This window comes from Esox lucius, chromosome 19 (genome assembly GCF_011004845.1).
Source record: "Esox lucius isolate fEsoLuc1 chromosome 19, fEsoLuc1.pri, whole genome shotgun sequence".
Classification (NCBI taxonomy): Eukaryota; Metazoa; Chordata; class Actinopteri; order Esociformes; family Esocidae; genus Esox; species Esox lucius.
The window spans coordinates 11,351,967-11,378,766 of record NC_047587.1 but is presented as its reverse complement, the minus strand read 5'-3'; the positions used below and the strand labels follow the sequence as shown (position 1 = coordinate 11,378,766).

The 26,800-nt window shown below is 43.8% G+C and overlaps 1 protein-coding gene across 4 annotated transcripts in view; it reads right to left on the bottom strand.

Annotated features, from left to right (window-relative positions):
- Positions 1-26,800, bottom strand: part of shank2b (SH3 and multiple ankyrin repeat domains 2b) — a 100,034-nt gene that overhangs the window by 68,206 nt on the left and 5,028 nt on the right. For all 4 annotated transcript variants that reach the window (XM_034288307.1, XM_034288309.1, XM_034288308.1 and 1 more), the window contains exons 2-10: positions 22,398-22,620; positions 20,547-20,753; positions 17,884-17,955; positions 15,957-16,065; positions 15,409-15,560; positions 14,799-14,966; positions 14,241-14,357; positions 12,076-12,153; positions 8,413-8,479 (exon numbers count right to left, since the gene is read on the bottom strand). In XM_034288307.1, coding sequence (XP_034144198.1) covers positions 8,413-8,479; positions 12,076-12,153; positions 14,241-14,357; positions 14,799-14,966; positions 15,409-15,560; positions 15,957-16,065; positions 17,884-17,955; positions 20,547-20,753; positions 22,398-22,616 — 1,189 coding nt within the window. In that variant the 5' untranslated portion in view covers positions 22,617-22,620. The remainder of the gene's footprint in view (positions 1-8,412; positions 8,480-12,075; positions 12,154-14,240; positions 14,358-14,798; positions 14,967-15,408; positions 15,561-15,956; positions 16,066-17,883; positions 17,956-20,546; positions 20,754-22,397; positions 22,621-26,800) is intronic.

Sequence of the window (26,800 nt, the reverse complement as noted above, 5' to 3'; positions counted from 1 at the left end):
GGACAGCCCACCCCACAGGATTCTGCCTGTCACTGACGATGAGGATGGGAGCACAACGCACCAGCTTCGCACATCTCCACTTTCATCCCTCTCTCACACACACTGCCTGCTTCTCTCTCGCTCACACACACACGCATGTGCTCTCTCTCTCTCTCGCTCTCTCTCTCTCTCTCTCACACTCTCTATTTCCATCTCTCTCACTCTCTCTCACACACACACACACACACTCTCTACTTCCATCTCTTTCACACACACTCTCTACTTCCGTGTCTTTCACACGCAGACACACACACACACACACACACACACACACACTCTCTCTCACTTTTTAGCCCTGCGTGCACACAAACACAACCACCACATACACATGCTGTCCCTCAAGTTGTCACTCCCTCTTTTCCCCTGTCTCTCTCTCTCTCCTTCTCCCTCTCTGTCTCTCTCTCATTCACTCGCATACACACACCCACACACCCCCCGTGTTTCATCCATATTCACATTTAATAGTCCTAGCACTGCTTCACCAAGTGTCACATTCAATAGTCCTAGCACTGCCTCACCAAAGGTCACATTCAATAGTCCTAGCACTGCCTCAAGAGTGTCACATTCAATAGTCTTAGCACTGCTTCACCAAATGCCATATTCCATAGTCCTAGTACTGCGTAAACCAGTATCACATGCCAGATATACACTCACCTAAAGGATTATTAGGAACACCATACTAATACTGTGTTTGACCCCCTTTCGCCTTCAGAACTGCCTTTATTCTACGTGGCATTGATTCAACAAGGTGCTGAAAGCATTCTTTAGAAATGTTGGCCCATATTGATAGGATAGCATCTTGCAGTTGATGGAGATTGGTGGGATGCACATCCAGGGCACGAAGCTCCCGTTCCACCACATCCCAAAGATGCTCTATTGGGTTGAGATCTGGTGACTGTGGGGGCCATTTCAGTACAGTAAACTCATTGTCATGTTCAAGAAACCAATTTGAAATGATTCGAGCTTTGTAACATGGTGCATTATCCTGCTGGAAGTAGCCATCAGAGGATGGGTACATGGTGGTCATAAAGGGATGGACATGGTCAGAAACAATGCTCAGGTAGGCCGGGGCATTTAAATGATGCCCAATTGGCACTAAGGGGCCTAAAGTGTGCCAAGAAAACATCCCCCACACCATTACATCACCACCACCAGCCTGCACAGTGGTGACAAGGCATGATGGATCCGAGTTCTCATTCTGTTTACGCCAAATTCTGACATCTGAATGTCTCAACCATGACGGGTATTTGAATGTAGTGGAGATGAGTGGTACCCAGTGGGGTCTTCTGCTGTTGCAGCCCATCCGCCTCAAGGTTGTGCATGTTGTGGCTTCACAAATGCTTTGCTGCATACCTCGGTTGTAACGAGTGGTTATTTCAGTCAAAGTTGCTCTTCTATCAGCTTGAATCAGTCGGCCCATTCTCCTCTGACCTCTAGCATCAACAAGGCATTTTCGCCCACAGGACTGCTGCATACTGGATGTTTTTCCCTTTTCACACCATTCTTTGTAAACCCTAGAAATGGTTGTGCGTGAAAATCCCAGTAAGAGCAGATTGTGAAATACTCAGACCGGCCGGTCTGGCACCAACAACCATGCTATGCTCAAAATTGCTTAAATCACCTTTCTTTCCCATTCTGACATTCAGTTTGGAGTTCAGGAGATTGTCTTGACCAGGACCACACCCCTAAATGCATTTAAGCAACTGCCATGTGATTGGTCAGGTGTTCCTAATAATCCTTTAGGTGAGTGTAAGCAGCAATGGATTTCAGGTAAAAATGGGTCAATTCATTAATTGAAACATTATGGTTGAAGAAAGATCATCCAAAATGACAGCAACTCGCAGTGCACTGTTAAAATTAAGTTGAAAAAAAATTTAATACGAGAATACCACTGAAAAAGTTGACTTGGGTGTTTTGTCACTTATTGAGTAACTTATCATTCTGATGTAGATTTCTCTCACAAAAGCTTCCCTAACTACAGTTTTCAAATCCAGTCTAGTGGAGAATTTAATAACTTTTTTATGATTAGCAAGCATTATTGAGCACAGAGAGCTCAATCCATCAGCAAATTTGTTTAGGTTTTACAGTAAGCATTGCAGGATAATGTATTTGCATCTAATATTCAAATCTGAAAATGTGGGAATGGCTTGTCTCATGACTGAACACCATCTTGCTCGATGATCTGATACACATTGTCATGATCCATTACACTTAATGGCACATCTAGCTGCTTAACAGAAGTAAACTTTTCTGTCTTGTAACAGATATACAGCATCAACATATTTTTAAATGTCCCACAATTCACGCAAATCAGAGCCACATGGAATAAATGGATATGCAAGAAGATTAAATACATACATTAAATGACTTTTTCCTCGCTACATTTTCTCCATCTTCGCGTATCAAAAAAAATAAAATAGAAATAGTTTGGTATGTTCTTTAGATTTTTGAGTGAATTTAACCCATTTAAGTCCCTAGCCGATATATATACAGCTCCGGAAAAAAATAAGAGACCACTGCACCTTTATTTTTCCTTTCCAAAAAAGCTGAAAAGAAAAGTTTGGAGTGAGGAAAAGAAGCATTCAATTTGCAGTGGTCTATTCATTTTAACTCTTCTGTTTCTCACTCAAAACCTTCCTTTTCTACTTTTTTGGAAAGGAAAGAAAAAGGTGCAGTGGTCTCTAAATTATTGTATATTCTTTTGGCATAATTGTTCTCTGAGGTTTGACAAATCTGATAACATCGGACAAAAAACTGAGCAAAGAGTTTATCCAAATTGCGATCTTTGTCTATTTCATAATTTTTGACACAACGGTCCTTTTTTAACACATTTTATGAAATAAGGCAAGCGAATGCATGCTAAAAATTATCTTACTACTTTTTAGGGGAATATATTGCCTCAACCATTTTATAGAATATAGCAACGTTAGAGTAACTGTGAACGTACACTACCGTTCAAATGTTGGGGTCACCTAGAAACGTCCTTGTTTTCCATGAAAACATTCATTAATTGGGTTTGAATAGGAAATATAGCAAAATGAAGGAAATATAGTCATTGACATAATGATTTTTAATTGAAATAATAATTGTGTCCTTCAAATTTTGCTTTTGTCAAAGAATCCTCCATTTGCAGCAATCCGACTTGCAGATCTTTGGCATTCTAGTTGTCAGTATGTTGCAGTAATCTGAAGAGAGTTTAACCTGTGCGTCCTGAAGCACCTCCCACAAGTTGGATTGGCCTGATGGGAACATCCTCCATACCATAAGGTCAAGCTGCTCCCACTACAGTTCAATAGAGTTCAGAGCCGTTAACTGTGCTGGCCATTACAATATAGACAGAATACCAACTGATTGCTTCTTCCCCAAAAAGTAATTACATCCATTGCCTCCACCATGCTTGACAGATGGCTATCTTATCAGTTGGTCTGAGTCTCATGAATGTTTTTCATTGTGATCTCAACACCTCAAACTGTCCAGTGTCTATATTCTTTTGACCATCTTAATCTTTTCTTTTTATTGGCCAGTCTCTGCAACTCTGCCTAGAAGGCCAGCATCCCGGAAATGCCTCTTCACTGTTGACGTTGGGACTGGTGTTTTGCGGGTATTATTTAATGAAGCTGCCAATTGAGGACATGTGAGGCATCTGTTTCTCAAACTAGACACTCTAATGCAGTTTTCCTCTTATATTCCACTCCTCATTATATTCTGGTTAAAGACAGGTTGCGCTGTTCTGTGAAAGGAGTAGTACACAGTGTCGTCTTCAGTTTCTTAGCAATGTCTCGCATGGAATAGCCTTCATCAGAATAGACTGAAGAAAGTTATTTGCTTCTGGCCATGTGGAGCCTGTAATCGAACACACAATTGCTGATGCTCCAGATACTAAACTAGTCTAAAGAACGCCCGTTTTATTGCTTCTTTAATCAGAACAATAGTTTTCAGCTGTCCTAACATAATTACAAAAGGGTTTTTTTAATGATCAATTAGCTTTTTAAAATAATAAACTTGGATTAGCAAACACAACGTGCCATTGGAACACAGGAGTGATGGTTACTGATAATGGGCCTCTGTATTCCTATGTAGACATTCCCCCCAAAAATCTTACACTTCATGTATTCTAGACATGTTTGATGATAATATGATAATCTCCATAGATTTGTATATATATATATATATATATATATATATATATATATATATACACAATACATAAATATATATCAAAACATTATGCATAGTCAGCTTTTTATTAATATCCTACAATTTGTTTTGTGGTGGATTTAGTTATTATACTATTTATAGTACAAAACTTGAGTGGACTATCAGTTAGAAGGCACGTTTGAATGCAATTTGCATATCTGTAATTGTCACTTGTTTTGACCTCTCCAACTTTTATTAGCTTATTATTTTAAAGTAACCATATTATCTGAAAGTGCTTAAATTATAATTCATGCTAATGATATTGCCATGGGAGGTTGTGAAACATATGGTGGTGAGAGGTGTTGCTTGCAATCACATAGCACCCAAATTAAACTGGCATAAATCAATGTTCAGTGGGAGCGAGCGGAGCTGTGAGAGATGGGGTTTTAACCCTTGCTTTCACAGGAACAGCTGTATCGGAAACAAACCCTTTGTGTTGCTAGGCAACCTTAGCAGGAAAGTCTAAATTCGTCACTTGCAAGTTGCTCGCTTGTTGGTTGTGAACAAATCTGATTCTTTATCTATGTTTGGTGTTCCTCCCAAGCATTTACATAACAAGACACATTTCAAATCCTATAAATGTCAGACTCAGCACCTTCTAGAAGTTAAAACATCATGACCCCTTCAGTTGGATATTCTCTTTCCATCAACTTTCCCTTAATTGCTGAAAATAAATCTCAAGCTATGGATGAGGTCCAGAGTACCCCAAATATTATCATATTACACATTGTGTTAAAAGTTGTATTTTGACTCATTCTATTGGCTCAGATGATGATGACATTATACTGTATAATGTGCTGCAATAGTGCTGTCATTGAAAAAATATTAAACATAATGATAATAAAACAAGTCTAAAATCTAGTGTTGTCAAATCTAGCGCTGTATTTACACGTCAAAGGGTGTAATATGTTTCACCAACTGGTCATTCAATGAATTCGATGAGCCCAGAACAAGATCTGATATTAAAAGATCTGATGCGATTGTTTAAAAGATAAATAAGTGGGGTAGAATATCTGTATTGGTGTTCTTGCTTATAATGAACCTTAAATTACTTTAGGCAAAAGAGGATGTGGGAATCCCTACAGACCACCAGTTCTCTTCACTGGCATACCTGTTAGACAGCGGCCTGACAAGCATCGACCACAGCTCTCCTCCCCAGGGAATCACATTAACACTTGAAAACCTCAACTTCCTCAGTATAACGCCATCCACTCAATCAATCAAACACGTGACCAAGGGAGGCAGCAGCCTGCGTAAGATCAATCTCCAATGACACTAAGGAAGCCATGTTCGAGCACCAGATTGAGCCATAGAGATAGAACAAGTCTCCTGGCATCCACAAGCAACACACCAAAGATCAGTGATACAGTGGAACACACTGTTGTTGAGTCAATGTGGATAATTGTTCACAGGACATGTGCATAGAAACAGCAATGGTGGGGGGTTAACATTTCTTAGCAACAATCATGAGAAAACCACCAACAGTGAATACAGTTATATACTGTACCAGAGCACGTTAAGAGGGTCTCCTGTCACAACCAATCAGATCTCAGATCCCTTCAGCCAATTACATGGATCTGGGAACCATGGCAACCACAGAGTGCCATGACGATATATGGGACAGCTATGCACGTAGCTCTCTGTAGAACAAGGCAGATAGTATAGAGCATTAAGCTCATCACTGGTGATTGGTTCAGCACATATCACTACACGTTGTATCAGAAAGTGGGCTGACCCTCTGGGAGGCGTTGTAGAGCTACACACTGCAGCCCTCTTGTGTATGAAGCCCTCCTAAATCGCCATTGTTGCTGACTTTTCTTCTGACTTAAAAGTCACAGGCCAGAAGACCTAGTGGTAAGGATATCTACCTCTGGAGATCTTTTGCTACAGTTGAAAAACAAATCTGCATTCTTGATTAAAACTGCAGTTACTGAACAAAACAATGTTCATCAAGCCCAAATTAGCTGTGAAAAAGTATCTTGCACAAGATGGCTTGGATGATCAACACTACTACAAAAGCACAATATGGAGTTACAGTAGAATAATGGTTACAAAACATGAAGAACAATGACAGAGGACAGAGAAAATGTATGTTTGGACCAATGAAAAAAATGACAAGAGAGGTAGGAGTCCGTGTCTATGAGGAGAGTTTATAATGTCAATCCACTGGCTTAAGGACATTCTGTGGGAAAGACCCAACTCCAAGGGTTAGAGTGACAGTCAAAGAAATATTATAGAAAATATCAGAATCCCCACCCACAACCGATTAGGGCCTACACTACAACGACCAAGAACAGATGATGGGAAAAGCAGGGAATAAAGAAGCATAAAGACCGCTCAAACTATGCACATTTAAGTCATAGAGGTCACCAGGCAACACTGCAAAGTAGCAAGAAGATAAGAAAGGATTGGCCCTTCATGAAGAAAAGAAGACTGTCCCATTCAAAGACAGATCTCAGTGTATGCAGGACTGAAGTCAACTAGCCATAAAAGTATGTTAAGTTATACATTTAATGTATTTCATGTCAACTGCATTAGTGATTTAATATTATTATTTATAATTGTATAAAAGGAATAAAATTAACAAAACGTATAGTACTGTGCACTCCACTAGATCTCTGAAGGTGGGCTTTGGTATCTAGTAACAATTCCTGAACCATTTTTGCTTTGTGGCACGTCGATTATTATCCTGCTGAAAGAGACCAATGCCATCAGGGAATAGTGTTGCCATGAAAGGGTGCAGGTGGTCTGCAATGTGGTACGTATCAAAGTAACATCCACATGAATGGCAGGACCCAGGGATTCCCAGCAGAACATTGTCCAAAGCATCACACTGCCTCTGCCGGCGTGCCTTCTTCCCATAGTGCATCTTGGTGCCATGTGTTCTCAAGGTAAGCAACGCACACGCACCCAGCCATCCACGTGATGTAAAAGGAAACATGATTCATCAGACCAGCCCACCTTCTTCTGATGAATCAGTTCTGATGCTCCTGTGCCCAATGTAGGCGCTTTGATCAGTGGACAGGGGTCATGGGCACCCTGACTGGTCTGTGGCTACGCAGCCCCATAGACAACAAACTGCGATGCACTGTGTGTTCTGACACCTTTCTATCAGTACCAGGATTAACCTTTTCAGCAATTTGAGCTACAGTAGCTCATCTGTTGGATCGGACCACACGGGCTAGCCTTCGCTCCCCACATGCATCAGTGAGCCCTGGCCGGCCATGACCGTCACCGGTTCACCACTTTTTCTTCCTTGGACCAATTCTGATAGGTACTGACCAGTGCAGACTTGGAACACCCCACAAGGGCTGCAGTTTTAGAAATGCTCTGACCTAGTCGTCTAGCCATCACAATTTGGCCCTTGTCAAAGTCGCTCAGATCCTTACGCTTGCCCATTGTTCCTGCTTCTAACACATCAACTTTGAGGACAGAATGTTCACTTGCTGCCTAATATATCCCAGCCACTGACAGGTACCATGATAACAAGATTATCAGTGTTATTCACTTCACCTGTCAGTGGTCATAATCTTATGGCTGATCGTGTGTATATATATACATGAACATAATATATGTTCTATTTTCTTTTTACAAATAAATGACTTTAGTTCGACTTTCAAGTGCTTAAGACTTGCACAGTACTGTGTGTGTGTGTGTGTGTGTGTGTGTGTGTGTGTGTGTGTGTATATATATATATATATATATATATATATATATATATATATATATACACATACACACAGACACACACACACACATATATACTGTATTATGTGTGTGTATGTGTAATTGAATTATTGTGCGTGTGCGCGTGTGTTCTCATCCTGGTCTCTCTCCTCTACACTATGTAGGTCAGTCCCACAGTGTACCGTGGCTAAGTGTGGAATCAGATGTGGGAATGAAACAGAACACTGACAGTCTATAGGTGAGAGACAAGACCCTGTACATTAACCACAGAACAGAGCGCTCTATCCAGACAGGAAGTTATTTGGTCAACAACGTACATCATTAATGAAGCAGTGGAGACGTCAGTAAGGTTTGGACGTTATGAAACACATTCCAATGTACTGCATGTATAGATTTTGAGTACCTACAAAACGGCCTAAAAACCTTGAGCTAATAACCAAAGGAGAGTTTAGAGACAAAGACAAATGTTCAGTTTGAACAGTAACATACCAGTATCAGTATCTTTGTGGTTCTTGATGAATTCTGCCAATTCAAAGTTCCCTGCGATAATAGCCACCTGGAACAGAATGACATATTTGGTGTAAGGCATTTATCATCGTAACATTTTCCAAAACAGGCTTTCAAAATCAGACCAACTTATTTGGTGGATAGTAAAGTTCTGTACTTCGTATTATAAACCGGGTGGTTCAAATCCAAAAGAGTCTAACGCTTTATTATGAGATTGTATCCCACAATTAAGACATTGCATAACTTCTCACTGTTCAAATTGTATTGGTAACCCAGTTCATTAACAGAAATGTAGTGGTATTTCGCCAAACTCAATGGTGCGTTGTGCCTTAGCACAGCTCTTAGCTGTGGTATATTGGCCATACACCACACCCCCCTTGTGCCTCGCCATTTAATCATAGCAGCTTCCAGGCTACCTTTTTTGATGGTCACCACCCCATATGCCTGGTGTTTCTCTGGGAAGACCTGAATGCCAGTGGTCAGAGGACTCCCTTTCACAAAATGCAACCTGAAATCATTATAGATAATAATAATACCACAATAAACAGTAGCCCCGTTAGAACGGTCCTGTAGTGGGTGGCAGACAGCCAGAGTGGGTGAGACTCCACATATAAGACAGTGGACCCTGCCACCTTCAGCCTTTACTCTTACATAAGAAAGGTCACCGTAGAAGGAGAGCAGATATGAGGCTCCGCCTGCATCATGTCAGCTGGATTCAGAGGAATAGAACAGCTCTATGGGAGCGCTGTTGTTACTGAAAAGTTCTAACGGATATCTTCAGGACTCTACATTCCCTCTCATGGAAACCATGAATAAAAGTCTCTCTCTGTGTTCTATTCCAGAAATGAATTTGACCAGAAAAAACTAATCCCTTTCTGCACTTGATCACATGCATCATAATGTGGCAGCCTGCTAAGTCATTTTTTCATAGGATATTTACTGATGTAGTCTGACTTCTTCACTACTATAAGCTCAAAGCAATCTACTCAGAATAGCTTCTTAACTTAAATCCTTTCCTGAAAGGTGTCAATTTTGGGGCTAAATGTACCAGAACACAGATCGTTTTTATATTAAAATTTGATAAATTAACCTTCACTAATACGGTAATTACCCAGTAGTTTCTGTATACTAGACTGGAGCAGTAGAAGAGCTGCAATGTGCTCCAGCGTTGCATGCTACAGGGGAGAATGAGGCAGTGCAAACTCCAGGCAGCTGACAGTTCGATGGTGACAGCCAGGAGGTCCCTTCTGGGGTTACAAATATGCAGCATGACTCCCCCTTCCTGTCCTCTCCTTCTGCCACAGTGGAAACCACGGTAATAGCCTCCTAGAACCCTTCTGCTATAACGGTTCTACCCCCTCTCAAGCCTGGCACGGCAGAGTTCACCATACGCTCCTATTTCTCTGCTCTCTTCTCTCCGGGTGCTTGGCCCCAAACCATATGGAGGTACTTGATGATGGCTGGATATTGAGAGACAGACAGAAAGGCATGGACGTACAGAGAGACAGGGACCGACAGAAAGGCATGGACGTACAGAAAGACAGGGACCGACAGAAAGGCATGGACGTACAGGAAGACAGGGACCGACAGAAAGGCATGGACGTACAGAGAGACAGGGACCGACAGAAAGGCATGGACGTACAGAGAGACAGGGACCGACAGAAAGGCATGGACGTACAGAGAGACAGGGACCGACAGAAAGGCATGGACGTACAGAAAGACAGGGACCGACAGAAAGGCATGGACGTACAGAAAGACAGGGACCGACAGAAAGGCATGGACGTACAGGAAGACAGGGACCGACAGAAAGGCATGGACGTACAGAGAGACAGGGACTGACAGAAAGGCATGGACGTACAGAGAGACAGGGACCGACAGAAAGGCATGGACGTACAGAGAGACAGGGACCGACAGAAAGGCATGGACGTACAGAGAGACAGGGACCGACAGAAAGACAGGGAGTGGGAGAAAGAGAGAGCAGAGAGAGAGAGAGAATGAGAGAGTGATGCGAAAGAAAGAGATGGAGATGTGAGGTTTGCTTTGTCCCCAGAATGTGGAGGTGAGGTATGAGCGCTGGCTGTACTGGAAGTGGAACGGAATGTGATGTTCAGATTAAAGTGGGTCAGGACAGAGGAGCATGACGAGAAGTGCTCTAATTTCCTCTGCATCGGTGGGCAGGTCCACAATGAAACCCCGTTCCCTCCGTGGCACACTACATCTGATGGGGTCTCCACACTACATCTGATGGGGCTCCGCACTACATCTGATGGGGCTCCGCACTACATCTGATGGGGCTCATACTGCACATAATCCTGGAGGGAAGAGGGGGCCTTCTGTGGCGCAGGCAGCCTCAGCTCTTAATATGCCACCATCAGTCAGCAGACGCCTTTCCTAACTGAGCAGGTTTAATCAGCATTTGATTGGATGTGGCTAACAGTTAATAGGCATTTGATTGGGCGGAGCAAACAGATTTTATGGACCCTTTCAAATGAGCTTTAATTACGGACTCATTGAGGCAGGAAACATGATTTTGGAAGTATGAAGGGATGAATGAATAATAGAATGAATTAGAGGACGCATCGGCACACAGTGGAAATGCAGATTACATAAACAGCATTGACTGATGCAAGAGAAGACAATTGACTAAGCTGGGGATCAGATCAGAACAGGCATGCTCAGAGTAACTGAGGGGAAATTCTGGTCGCTGAGAGAGACTGAAGAAAGTAAAAGTGGGGATTCGGTCAAAGATGTGGGTTCAGCTCTGAAACGTAGACACAAAACCGGACTCATGGATGGAATAAACATAATTTGTGCAGGTGTGCGTGGTAATGACATGCCCTACCTACTTGTTATTTGCTATATTCAAATAGTAATGTGACACATTAGCAGCTGCACAGGCCTTTAAAGAACTGGGTGGAAATAATCAACATCTGAATTCGCGGCTGAGTTACTTCTGGGATGTGGTTTTATCTGCATGAACAGTGCAACACAGATGGCCATGACAGTTAGGCTGAAGGATGGGAAGAAGCCAACATAGTCAACTTCCGCTAGCAGGCTACTGTCTCTACACACCGTTTTGACTGCAAACCCAAAATCGCATTGCACCCACAATGAACTAACTAGGGTTCCGGTACACGGCCAAATGCTGACACATGCATGCAAACGAACAATTAAAACAGAAATGATCATCCCAGAAGCATCGCATGTTCACAGAGAAACGTCTTAACACACTACCATAAGAGGAATCGCCGACTCGTACACAGCACAGCTTAGTTTTAAATCAGCAACATGGGACTGAAAACACACAGGCTAAGATTTGCCTTCTGCCGGGACAAAACGCTACTGAAAGGAAACACAGAGAAGACTGGAAGTGTTTTCAGAGCTTCAACAGTCCATGCAGGGTGAAGTAGCATCCCATGCTCCAGAAGACAAGCTCTGTACAAATGTTTTTCCTCTGGGGAACAAGCAGCAATAGAAACAAAAATGGATGAACAGCCTATATGATAACAATACGAAGAATTAAGCAAATGTATCGTTATGCACTGCGAGCGATGCTACAATCTAGATTTTGGAATGTGGCCATATAGCTAACAACAAGCCAGTCATCCTAGGAGCAAAGGTTAGCGGAGTGAGTGAATCCTGTACCTGAAATGGTGTCTGGCTTCTGTAGTTCTTCACTTCCTTGTTGGCACCATGGAGCAGAAGTACTCTGGCACAGTGTTCCTTAGGGAGGAGGAAAGGGAAAAAGAGAGAGAACATTAGACAATACAACTGGAACCAGGATCTCATTATTCTCAACTCCCCTTTATTCATGTGTCTCGTTTAATCTCTCGTCTTCTCCCTCTCTGCATTCAGCTGCTGTACAGTATCATTCTGTTCAGTGCTAAACCCTTTCAACGAGAAAATCAGAAGCCAACTTGACCAAGCAATCAAGCCTTCCGTCAACTGATCTAGTACTGATTCCAGAACCTTCTAGAACGCATGCCGTTTTTGGAGCTGGATCTCACCGTGGCTAGCCAACGGTGCCCTGTGTTTGTTCCCAGGTGAAACAAGGCCTCTCCCACTGCTCTCCTGTGAGGATCTCAGAGCAGTGAACACATGGAATGTAAAATCTCAGGATAAATAAAGAGAGAATCAGGCTGTGGTGACTTTGTGTGGTACTACAGCCCACTTAGCCTGCTGCTAGCTGGATTCAGCAGAGTCCACCCACGGAAGGTTCCTCTACAAACACACACACACACGCAAGCACACGCACGCATGTTCAGGAGCATGTGAACAAAAACATACACACACACACACACGTACGCACCCACACATTAAATATTGCGTATGCATGTGCCCACGCATGTATGGCGCTTCCACACACACACACACACACACACACACACGGGTGCGCACAACACACACAAACACCACAATATGAGTTCATCCTTCTCCCATTTCCTCTTTTTAAATTCCACTGACACTTGATGGACAAAGAATATACCTAAAATACGTAATTCTATTGTAACAACACTGTGTACAAGCACCAACAAATAGAAATCAGACTTTTTGAAGAGAAGGTTAAACCAGACAGTTAAGTTGATTTACAGTGAAGTGTATCCCTCTTAGTGTCTGTCATAATAGCCATTAGGTTGGACTAAAGCTGTCATGCAAAAGGGCATCTAATCAGAAAGCCAGGGAGATGTACTGCAGCAGCAGAGCAAAGCAGCACAGGAAGTCATCCCATCTTTTTCTGTCTTTCCCTCTTTGACTCTTCTTTGCTGTCGTTCTCTCATCAACCTCCTCTCACATCCTGTCTCTTTTTTCTCTCTATCTTTTCAACTTCTCTGTCTTCCTGGCTCTCTCTGGTTCAACTCTGTCTCCCCCCCCCACACACACACACACACACACACACACACAGACACACAAATTGTGAATTACGTCAGGAAGGGGAGCACCGGGTGTAGGAGACAATGATCTGTGCCCTATCTCACACGAGCGGTGAACCTCTACTGAGAACAGGGGTGATATCTCACACACACCTCCTAAATGCAAAAACAATATCGAACAGGTGTGTCCGTGTGTCATTTGGGCGTGTGCATGAGTGTGTCCGCGCGAGTGTCTAAAACTCGTTTGACTGAGTGGATTGATTATTAATTGAAGTAGATGAATCATCCACATACGGACCACTGCAGTTTTTAATTAGAATTGAAAGTCATTGGCGGAAGGATTACACACGGGAACACACAACACAATCATAGCCTCATCATTTGTTTCCATTGATCTCGGAGCACATGCAGAACATGATGGATTGGCTAATACCAAAATGTTAAGGCATTATTGACTTGTGTTTCTGCTAGGATGCATCCCTCTCATTAGCCGTGTCAATATTTAGCCCATCTGAAGAATCAACAGTATATCCATCAAATGGAATCGTTCCATGGCTAATGACTATCGGGATTGGCTTGAATTCTATTTCTATCCAGGAAATCCTGGACTGATCATATTCAAAAGGAGTTAAGATGAACACTGATTACTACGGGTCTAATGTAGTTGTATAGCAACGCTATTTACGAATGGTATAATCAAAGTTGTTTGAAACAAAACAGTTTACAATGGCTTATTAATGCCACTGTAATGCAAAAGACCACTGTAAAGTAGTATCATTTGAGTATTTGATTTTATGCTGTCGTATTTTGATATTTGTTCTTTTTCTTTGTAAAGCACATTGAATTGTTCCTATGTATGATTTGTGCTATATAAAAAAAAAATGCTTGCTACCTCTGTAAAGTAGACAGATGACTGATTGGTGGTTCATGATTCCTCACCTGGTTGTGCAGAGCACAGATGTGTAGGGCTGTGTTCCCAGAGGCATTCTGGACACTCATATCTGCTCCGTAGAACAGCAGGTGTTCCATGTGTTGGACGTGTCCATATCGACAGGCCTGCCACACAAACAAAAACCTTAAATAATGTCTGTCCACACCGACCAACCAAAAAACAGAGGTGCTTGAATAACGACATATCACAATACACACTGAGTTAGATGAGTTAGAAACTTAATCTAAACTGCAGTGTCTTGTTCTGAACACTAGATGTCAGTCAGAGAACCATCTGAACTGAGCTTAAATGGAACTCGTTATGGAATTACAGGCAAGCTTGCATTGGGACAGCGGACGGTCCGCGATTAGAGGTTTGAGAACCACCGCTGAAATCAATCCTTTCTGAGAGTCTGTACGTCATCAGAGTACATCATCTGTACAATACCTAATGCAATGTGAGACACCCAGGTAGACCTGTAAGTGGAAACCCTTAGAGCATCTGGAAAAGCGCAACGCAGAACCCCGTTCAATCAACATAAGAATCATAAAAGACAACCAGGTCACCTGGTGCACTTCATGCCAGCCGTTCTCGTCGTGGCAGCTGACGGTGGCGTTGGCCCTCAGCAGCAGCTCACAGCAGCCTGGGTCTCCGCCCACCAACACGGAGTGGTAGAGCGGGGTCAGACTCTGGCTGTCCTTGTAGTCTGGAGACGCACCCAGGTCCAGCAGCGCCTGAGGAGGGACAGCATCGGCAGAGGGACACCTTGATGTGTGGTAAGGATGCCTTTTTATGTTGACGCTAGATTTATTCTCTCTCGCTTTTTATTTTAGCTTGTGTCGGCGGAAACGTGAAGACAGAATTATGAATAACTTGTTATAAGCATTTCTAAAATGTTTTCCAGTGAGGCTTTGCATAACTACGTAGCCCATTTAATGTTAGGTGTTATGGAGCAGATCACATGGAAAAGTATCAGGCCCAGTTATTCAGTATCTTTCTCCCCTCCCCTAGGCCACAACCGGGTTGTGTTTTCAGATCGAAAGGGTCCCAAATGAAAGTAGTAGTGGTGGAGTTTCCACCTTTTAGATCTGCACGCATCAAATGGGAAGGCTAAGAAAAATGGGAGCAGAGGGAACTTATGTAAGCTTTAAGAAAGACGTAGGGATGCTGTGCTACCTTCAATGTGGCCTGGTTCTTGGCCCTGACCGCTTTGTGAAGAGCCGTCATCCCGTCTTGTGATCTGAAATCCAGATGCGCTCCTCCCTGTTTCAGCGCTACGATGATCTGCCCCACATTGTCCAGGTGGGATGCAAACGTAAGCGGTGTTTCTAGGAGGCATACACACAAAACAAGGGCTTATTTAGTGTTGCCAATCTTTTATAAAGCCGAAACCAAGTTCAATGCAAACAGAATGATTAAGGTCAGTTTCCTCAGCACAGCAGAATAACCGTCGTCCTGATATAAAAAACTAGAAACCAGCCATGAAAATACCAGTGAACCACTGAGCTGAGGAGCAAAATCTCTGATTTAGCTCCTCAGACAACTAAATATTTCATAACTGATCTGACACTGTTCACCTCTCAGCAGCTGCTGTATTAAACAATACCAGCAGCACATCACATTGACTCAGAACATATGTGTATGGGTGTGTGTGTGTGTGTGTATGGGTGTGTGTGTGTGTGTGTGTATGGGTGTGTGTGTGTGTGTGTGTGTGTGTGGCGTACCACCAGTTTCTGGGTCATGGTAGTTGGGGTCTAGTCCTTTTTCCAGCATCTTGACTAACTTATCCAATTGGTAACGCTGAATGTGGTCCATTAATTTCCTGTAGTTGGCCTAGAAGTCAGAGAGACAGGTAGACAGATGGACAGGTAGACAAATGGACAGGTAGAGACATGTAGAGAGATGGACAGGTAGACAGATGTTAGCAGGTGAAGAAGAAAGTCATTTATTTGTTATTGTTCATCTTAATTAAGCACATCTAAAACTAACACAACTGCCTTCTTATTGGACCAGCATAGGTAGCCTTCCTGTTTCAAGAACTGTTCCCATAGGCTAGTTGAGTAGTTCCTTCTGGTTCCCTTCTGTGACACATAAACATAACCTAGTGGACTGAGAATCCTAGCTTTAGACAGAAACAGTGTGAGAGAGAAAGAGAAGAAGGCAGTGAGAGAGGGAGCGAGAAAGAGAGAGCAGATGAGACCAGGAAGGGAGGGAGGGATGTGTAACGACATGAGCCAGGAGAGGTGAGGTTGGTACAGCGGGAAGGTTAGACCATGGTTACACAGGTCTCGGCTCTGCTGTCCCTCTCATGGTGCTTTCCCAGGGACTGATCCAGGGACACGTGCTGCTTTCCAGGCCAGTTATAAATAGCTAAGAGAGCAGGTCCCAGAGCTGAGCAGCGCCAGGCAGAGAGAGAGGCTTGCCGGCAGCCTTCAGGCAGGGCAGAAACACTGCTGGGGACCCTGGAGCTGACCAGGGCACTCTCACACAGCTAGCCAGGGGGGTAGAAGGACCGGTTCGCCAGTAACCCCATGGTCTGCACACTTCTGAAGTTCACACAGATGAATGGAATAGTGGATGCCTAACTGAAATCTGGACAGTGACTGTGGGACTATAATCGCCTACATGCAGTTTTCTATTGTCCTCAGCAGTGAAATGGACAACTTCACCATGCTTTCATTTGGGACATTATTTATATGTGTGGAAAGCAATGCTTTACATCCTCTTGTAGGGCAACCAGGGATGACAGAAGAGAAGCTGAATCTAATTATTGACAAGTTGACAAGCAGACAAACAACAAACGATAAGCAGACGAATATCAAATTTAGAGGTAAGAGATGCATTTCATGAATGGGTGGTGGTGGATCAGACAAGGGGCCAGGCTGCATTTTCAAGTGTATTGGCTGACAAGTAGATGGAAACCTAATGCCCAGTGGTGATCATGACACACCACATTAAAAAGCATTTTAACAGCTGAATCACATGACGGACGTGAACACAATGGATCCCGCACCTCTCAAAGCTATTTAACACACGCAGAAGCATACACACACACACACACACACACACAATTACACTCATGCAGGGAGTGTGGACTTGAAAGACCAGGGAAAACAGCAGGGAGGGAATTTGATGGCTGAATTATTTAGGCCTATCTGTTTCAACCAGTTGGAAAACACTGATTTGAATTCTCCCAGAATCAGCTGTTTCCGTTCCAAATCGACTGCTTGGTCATGTTCCACGTGTTAAAATAAGTACCTACTGAATATTCAACCAATTGAAACTTCGCACTTTGTATCAAATAATTTATAATATGCATTTAGCAGGTAGCCGAGTAGGGCTGTGGACCATACTGCTATTAGAGGCCTGAGGAAATACAGTCTGGCGTCACAAAGACATGCCCCGTTAATATTGTTTTCATACTTAACTATAAGGACCTGAGCATCATACTATTCTGTCCATGACATTTCCTTTTTAAATGTACCCTTTCAGCATGATTCCTGCCATACATAGAAAGAAATGGCTATATTTGTCCCTGATCCAATACAAAAATAACACTAGCCATGGATATTCACAGTCCTTGAAATTGATCTATAGTACAACCGGAAAGAAGTGGAAAAAGGAATATGAATACTAATTTATTTTCCTCACCTGCGTGTGAATTTTGGCAATCTGCTTCTCATTGACATAGGGCTGTTGATAGACCCGGCTCTTGTAACGGAACTGCAAAATAGGAGAACAGCATTACGGTAACCTGTTAGTTATGCATTATCAAATTCAGTGCATTATAACACCAGTCATTATCTTTCAGTTACGCCTGAAAGACGTGAGGTATTATACATTATATATATAAAGCCAACATGACACGGCTTAAGTGCTGGTCTTATGCAGCCTCAAAACCTGTGGTAATCGTAGGGTGATAGTATTATGATAGTAGGGTGATAGCAGGGTGATACTGTAGTAGGGTGATAGTATGGTTATAGTAGGGTTATAGTATGGTGATATTGTTGTAGGGTGATAGTATGGTGATAGTAGGGTGATACTGTAGTAGGGTGATAGTATGGTGATAGTATGGTGATAGTAGGGTGATACTGTAGTAGGGTGATAGTAGGGTGATACTGTAGTCGGGTGATAGCAGGGTGATACTGTAGTAGGGTGATAGTAGGGTGATACTGTAGTCAGGTGATAGCAGGGTGATAGTAGGGTGGTAGCAGGGTGATACTGTAGTAGGGTGATAGTAGGGTGATAGCAGGGTGATACTGTAGTAGGGTGATAGTAGGGTGATACTGTAGTAGGGTGATAGTAGGGTGATAGCAGGGTGATAGTAGGGTGGTAGCAGGGTGATACTGTAGTCGGGTGATAGCAGGGTGATAGTAGGGTGGTAGCAGGTTGATACTGTAGTAGGGTGATAGTAGGGTGATAGCAGGGTGATACCGTAGTAGGGAGATAGGGTGATACTGTAGTAGGGTGATAGTAGGGTGATACTGTAGTAGGGTGATATCAGGGTGATAGTAGGGTGATAGCAGGATGATACTGTAGCAGGGTGATAGTAGGGTGATAGCAGGGTGATACTGTAGTAGGGTGATAGCAGGGTGATACTGTAGTAGGGTGATAGTAGGGTGATAGCAGGGTGATACTGTAGTAGGGTGATAGTATGGTGATATTATGGTGATAACAGGGTGATACTGTAGTAGGGTTATAGTAGGGTGATACTGTAGTCGGGTGATAGCAGGGTGATAGTAGGGTGGTAGCAGGGTGATACTGTAGTAGGGTGATAGCAGGGTGATTCTGTAGTAGGGTGATAGTAGGGTGATACTGTAGTAGGGTGATAGTAGGGTGGTAGCAGGGTGATACTGTTGTAGGGTGATAGTCGGGTGACAGTAGGGTGGTAGCAGGGTGATATTGTAGTAGGGTGATAGTAGGGTGATAGCAGGGTGATACCAGGGTGATACTGTAGTAGGGTGATAGCAGGGTGATACTGTAGTAGGGTGATAGCAGGGTGATAGTAGGGTGATAGCAGGATGATACTGTAGCAGGGTAATAGTAGGGTGATAGCAGGGTGATACTGTAGTAGGATGATAGCAGGGTGATAGTAGGGTGATAGCAGGATGATACTGTAGCAGGGTAATAGTAGGGTGATAGCAGGGTGATACTGTAGTAGGGTGATAGTAGGGTGATAGCAGGGTGATACTGTGGTAGGGTGATATTAGGGTGATAGCAGGATGATACTGTAGCAGGGTAATAGTAGGGTGATACTGTAGCAGGGTGATAGTAGGGTGATAGCAGGGTGATACTGTAGTAGGGTGATAGTAGGGTGATAGTAGGGTGATACTGTAGCAGGGTGATAGTAGGGTGATAGCAGGACGATACTGTAGTAGGGTGATAGCAGGGTGATACTGTAGTAGGGTGATACTGTAGTAGGGTGAGAGTATGGTGATAGTAGGGAGCCTGACTACAGGAACAAAAAGGTAAGTAGCCAACTGGGGACTTTTGTCTGCTGGTAGACTGCTCTTGCAATGCAAACTGGGATCAGAAAAAGAAAGAAAAAGACTTCCCAGAAACAGGCAAAAAGGAACACATTAGTCAGCAGCAGTGCTTATCTAGGATCAGGTCAGTAGCAATTCATGTTTTTCATTCATTTGCAGACTGATCCTGTAGGTGATAGTTGTAGGAATAAATGTCCAGAACGGATTCATTCATTCATACAGTGTAAAGAGTTCAAAGTAATAAGGTGTACCGGAGTTCAGTAGGATCACCCAGACAGGCAGCAATTAAACCCTCAGTCAAGCACCAGCGACACCAGGGGAACACTGACTGGATATCGAACAAAGACGAGCCAAGGAGCCAAGAGGGAGTAGTCAAGTCACAGTACAGTATGCTGCCTCATCACAAACCAGCCAAGACGGTTTGGACAAACAAGACTTATTACAGGGATGCATTCCCCTGATCATTCATTAAGTTTCTGAATTCCTCCACTTTAGATTCTTTGATAATGATCAAACAGGGGAAGTGCCTAGGCAGCAGCCAGGGATGAAACACCGTGGTGTGTCCAGTGCCATGTTAGAACCGAGCCGCAGGGATCGGGGAACGCAGCACCGCAGGGGCAAATGAGGCCCGCATACGCCGAGCAAGCAATGTTGCAGTGGTGGAGAACAAACGCAATAAATCACAACATTAGTGTGATTGTGTGCATTATGTGTATCCCATCGGTTCAAACCCACGGTACTTGTACTTGGAGCACGGCAGGTGGTGTACTGGTCACAACTAGGGCCAGGTTTTGGGTTGGACCGGGGGGGGAGGGGGGGGCAGGGTACCTCCAGAGTGGGAATTCCTTTGGTGCAGGTGGGAGTGGGGTAGTCTTTGAGGGGGCGTTCCTCGTCCAGGAAGCCAGACTCACGGCCATCCACGGCTGGCTGGAAGAGTCCGTAGTTCAGCACGTCTCTCAAAGTTTGTGTCAGTGTACACAGGATCTGCTGCTTAGCAACCCACACAGTGGCCTCGGGCTTAAATCTCATGCACTTCTGCTCAAAAGGAAACACACACACACAGAAAGGCTGTAGTCAGTTTTCAAGCTCATGTTTCCTCCAACACAAACACGAGTGGAGAGATCATACTAACACTGTTCACCTGGAGTTTATTAAACATACATTTCTATTCCAAAATATTACACGACACATGGGTTTGAAAAACACACACGTTTCTGCTCCAAAACAAACAACACGCTCATGTGGATTTCATATTCTGGCAGAAGGAGCTAGCAGATGGACCAGGACAAACAATAGCTCACATCTTTCTGCAAGTGTCTGTTTGAATACATATATGAATACACAGAGAGGTTTGGTTTAAGACTAGAAAGATTAAAACACATTATAGAAATGTCTGATAAAACAATTGTTATGGTAAAAAAAATGTATAGCTTTGGTACACAATTATCTGACACATAATCACAAAAAAAATCTGACACAATTAATTCAAGTCAAGGTTTTAATGATTTTCATGTGTTTACCCATTTCACACTATTTCACGTCAAAGTGCAACCATGTCATGAGGCCCAGGGGATCTCATTACAGCCTTGACACACCAACAATGATTTCTATTTAAATAAAATGGCATTTATGTCTTCTAATGTGAAAAAAAAAAAAGAATAACTAGAAAAACTCAAGTGAATCATATTTGCTGTGTATGGATGTTTCATGGTATGGTGGGGCATGTTCAAATCATTAACGTTTAACGTTTTGACACTCAGATCACATTTCGGGCCACTTCTTCTATGGGCAAACATGCAGTATAATGAAAAAATAACACCAAAGCAAATCACTGCCCTAAAAAAAAATTTATTGCTTGCCTTTTCCCTAAATAAGCAAGACAAATTAATTCAATTTGGCCTCAGGCTTAAATTTCACCTCCACCTCAGAACTGACTCACTCCACTGCTCCGGGTTGCTCATCTACTATCTCCTGTTATCCAGAAGATAAGGTAGAGGGCTTTTTCGATAGTGTGCGGCTTCTTCTCAACACTCATTATTGTGACTGAATAGCCAAGCCACAGACTTCAAATGGCTGTGTTTTTGCTCTCCCTCACATATATATCAAGCTGCTAACCCGATTGTGCCATTAACTTAATACAGAATACAGTTACCGTAGCCCGTTTTATCACGTCGGCCGTGTCTATCCTAATTGCTCTGACCTCATTAAAAAAAAAAAATGGTGCTTTACTATCAAGAATACTTGCCCAAGGATCAGTTTCTCAGGAGGGAAAAGCTACAATAACAACTGTCACATAATTCCAACCAACATGCAGCCTCCAATTATATTTGATGTGGTAGAACTGGCTGTTTAGGATCCTGGAGCAAATAACAATGAGGTAAACTACATTATTGCCCATAGCGGATAGCAACAGTTTAAGGTTTTATTTGCAAAGATTGAAACATGTGGTGCCTCCCCCATAACCCCCCCCAGCTTAGCTGAATGCACTGATTGAAAGTGGGTCTGCATAATGTCTGCTAAGTTGTTCATACGCACAACAACAGAAAAGCTACATCGAGTTACCCAGCGCTGCAAGTCAGGTAACACCGCACGCAAGAGGCCAAAGGTGGTTATGTTTTGGCTTTGAACAGAATTCTGATCACATGCAGAGAGACAAGCATGCACCCGCTCTGTACCCACCGACTGCTCCAGGTCGGGGATGACCACGCAGAAGACCAGTGACTCCCTGCGGGCAGCCCTGTCCCTCTCCGCCCTCCCGCCGCTCCTCCTGCTGGCCCTATCCTCTCCAGCTCCTCCGTGACCAGATTCCTCCCTGGAGCTGTCGGTGTCAAAGCCCACGGAGCCGTCAGAGAAACTCTGGGCCATCTCCTCCTCACTGGACGTTGGACTCCGAGGCATGATACTGTAATAGAGACAAGGAGAGACCAGCTTTGAATTGGAATTGGACTTGAGGTCTGTTCCTGACATACAGCAGATAGTATGGAGTATAAATATACATAATACTGTAATAGAGACAAGGAGAGACCAGCTTTGAATTGCAATGGGACTTGAAGTCTGTTCATGACATACAGCAGATAGTATAGAGCCGACCTGGGCAAGATATGGCCCCCGGACCGGATCCGGCCCGTTGAGTCATTCTATCCGGCCCGCGATACATCCAGAACTTTTAAAATAATACAAAATAAAAAATACCAGACGAGGTCCGCAGATTACGTTACTTTATTTACTGTTGCATATTTATTTATTTTTCAAATTAAAAGTCCCGTTGCACTCCCAGTAATAAGTACAGCGGTATCATACTGTCTGTTTAAAATACCTTTATAAGCATGGGCATTCTCCTCCGAAAAAACCTCCATCCAGCCAGAGCATCAGTTTATCTACTGGTTCGTCATCAAACCATATAGAAAACTCAAAGAAATTATGAATTACAGAACTTGTTTGTTGGTAAATTAATTTGAAAAATACAAGAATGTGTTTGTATTGAAGGTCTTATCATACAAAAAAATCATACAACAAATGTGTCTATTGTTTTGCATGATGTGGGCCCATGCATTTATTCATCTCGCTTGAACTTTAAACTTGAACTGCCCCACAGTCAGCACACAGCTTCGGGGGTTTGTGTGCACGGGACTGGCACACAAAACGGCTGCACTGAACACAGTTCTCATTGGTCTTGTTCCGTATGCACTTGCCGACTTGCCGCGGTTTCTTCTTGCCGCGTGTGAGCTGCCGAGGCTGGGGAACAGGAAGAGTGGGACATGCTGCCTCCTTGGCGGCTTGCTTGTTTGATGTCTTGGCGTTCATGTAGTTTTCACAAAGCTCAAATGCCAGATCCATTATGAAATCTCGTCTGGTGATTGTCTTGTCGAGACATTGCTTGTACAGCACGTGCGTGTTGACAGCAGCCATGCCTAAAAGACTCCAGAACACCGCAACAGGCCAGTGACATGTATCTCAGTTTACAGAGTAGTTTTGCCATTTGGTCGAGGTTAACCACACCCACCTATTGAATAATAGGTGGCAGCTCCCGTCTCTGGAGCTGCCACCTAGGCAGGGTGGCAGCTCCCGTCTCTGTTTGTTCATGGTTCATTTTGTTCCTCTTTCTCTCCTAATGAAATTATTTGTAAATTGGTAAAGAACGTCATTGGTATTTAGTTAGATTTACATTTGATGAATTAGCCCACACAAGAAGCTGAATATCCTATTGAAAAACGGTGTGATACATATGTTGAATCGTCAAGTAGCCTATATCGTGTGTATTACATTTCAATAATAGCCTAATTCAATTGTTGAATGGTCAAGGAAATCTTGTGTTTCATTTTTAAGTTCATTCGAATTCAACCAAGGCACTATCATTAATTTGGGAGTATCGCAAATTCATCCATTGACATCATGCATTCAGTGAGGGGTGAATAGCGCCTGGGTACCATTTGGGTACAGTCTGGGTACTAATGCTAAGTGCTGTGGGCTGTTGGCGGAATAAGTCAGAAAACAGTGTAAAAAAAAAAGGTTAATAGTCACTAAATAGTTTTCCGTTTGTGAGGTTAGAATTCTGACAAAGGAACAATGTAATATGCGCCTATTTAGGAAACGTCATAGAAAGAGGAGGGTGTAGCTTTCAAAATGGCAGTTTTATTTTAATCACAACCTCAAACGGCAATTGGTGTAGGCATTTGGCGGTTCTAGTGTTAAAAGTCTATGTGATCATTAGTAAACCCTTTTGCAGTTATGTTAGCACAACTTAAGAATGTCATGCCGATTACAGAAGCAATAAAACTAGCCTTCTTTAGACAAGTCGAGTATCTCAAACATCAGTAACTGTGGGTTGCATTACAAAGAAACAAAGAACTTTCTTTTGAAACTCATCAGTCTATTTTTGTTGTGAGAAATGAAGGCAATTCCATGCGAGAAACTCGAAAAATTAAGATCTCGTACAACACTGTGTACTTCTCCTTTCACAGAACAGCGCAATCTGGCTCTAACCAGTTTAGAAAGATGAGTAGGAGGCCCCGGTGCTCAACTGAGCAAGAATAAAAAATACATCAGAGAGTCTCGTTTGAGAACAGGTCCTCAACTGACAGCTTTATTAAATAATACCCGAAAAAACCAGTCGCAACATCAACAGTGAAGAGGCGACTCCGAAGTGTCCTTCTAGGTAGAGTTGCAAAGAAAAAGCAATCTCAGACTGGCCAATAAAAACAAAAAATAATATTGGCAAAAGAACACAGGAAGATTGGAAAAAAGTGCTTTGGACAGATTAATCTAACTGTGAGGTGTTCAGATCACTCTCACCCTCTCTCTCTCTTCCTCTCTCTCACCCCCTCCCTCTCTCTCACCCTCTCTCTCTCTCTCACCCTCTCGCTCACCCTCTCTCTCACCCCCCCTCTCTCTCTCACCCCCCTCTCTCTCTCTCTCTCTCTCACCCCCCCTCTCTCTCTCTCTCACCCCCCCTCTCTCTCTCTCTCACCCCCCCTCTCTCTCTCTCTCACCCCCCCTCTCTCTCACCCCCCCTCTCTCTCACCCCCCCTCTCTCTCTCTCTCTTTCTCTCACCCCCCCCTCTCTCTCACCCCCCTCTCTCTTTCTCTCACCACCCCCCTCTCTCTCACCCCCCTCTCTCTTTCTCTCACCCCCCCCTCTCTCTCTCACCCCCCCCCTCTCTCTCTCACCCCCCCTCTCTCTCTCTCACCCCCCCTCTCTCTCTCTCACCCCCCCTCTCTCTCTCTCAACCCCCCTCTCTCTCTCTCAACCCCCTCTCTCTCTCTCAACCCCCCCCTCTTTCTCTCACCCCCCCCTCTCTCTCTCACCCCCCTCTCTCTCTCACCCCCCTCTCTCTTTCTCTCACCCCCCCCTCTCTCTCTCTCACCCCCCCTCTCTCTCTCTCACCCCCCCTCTCTCTCTCTCAACCCCCTCTCTCTCTCTCAACCCCCCCCTCTCTCTCTCACCCCCCCTCTCTCTCTCTCACCCCCCCTCTCTCTCTCTCAACCCCCTCTCTCTCTCTCACCCCCCCTCTCTCTCTCTCTCACCCTCTCTCTCACCCCGCCCTCTCTCTCACCCCCTCTCTCTCTCTCTCACCCCTCTCTCTCTCACCCCCCCTCTCTCTCTCTCAACCCCCTCTCTCTCTCTCAACCCCCCCCTCTCTCTCTCACCCCCCCTCTCTCTCTCTCTCTCAACCCCCTCTCTCTCTCTCACCCCCCCTCTCTCTCTCTCTCACCCTCTCTCTCACCCCGCCCTCTCTCTCACCCCCTCTCTCTCTCTCTCACCCTCTCTCTCTCACCCCTCTCTCTCACCCCTCTCTCTCTCACCCCTCTCTCTCTCTCACCCCCCCTCTCTCTCTCACCCCCCCTCTCTCTCTCTCACCCCTCTCTCTCTCACCCCTCTCTCTCTCTCACCCCCCCTCTCTCTCTCTCACCCCCCCTCTCTCTCTCACCCCCCCTCTCTCTCTCTCACCCCCCCTCTCTCTCTCACCCTCTCTCTGCTAGTCATAAACTTAGAATATCATCAAAAAGTTGATTTATTTCAGTAATTCCATTCAAAAAGTGAAACTTGTATAATGTTTACATTCATTTCACAAAGACTGATATATTTCAAGTGTTTATTTCTTTTAATTTTTATGATTATAACTGACAACAAATTCAGTATCTCAGAAAATGTGAATATTGTGAAAAAGTTCAATGTTGAAGACACCTGGTGCCACACTCTAATCAGCTAATTAATCCAAAACAAATGCAAAGGCCTTTAAATGGTCTCTCAGTCTAGTTCTGTAGGCAACACAATCATGGGGAAGACTGCTGACTTGACAGCTGTCCAAAAGACGACCATTGACACCTTGCACAAAGAGGGCAAGACACAAAAGGTCATAGCTAAAGAGGCTGGCTGTTCACAGAGCTCTGTGTCCAAGCACATTAATAGAGAGGCAAAGGGAAGGAAAAGATGTGGTAGAAAAAAGTGTACAAGCAATAGGAATAACCGCACCCTGGAGAGGATTGTGAAACAAAACCCATTCAAAAATGTGGGGGAGATTCACAAAGGGTGGACTGCAGCTGGAATCAGTGCTTCAAGAACCACGTAGGCAAGACATTTT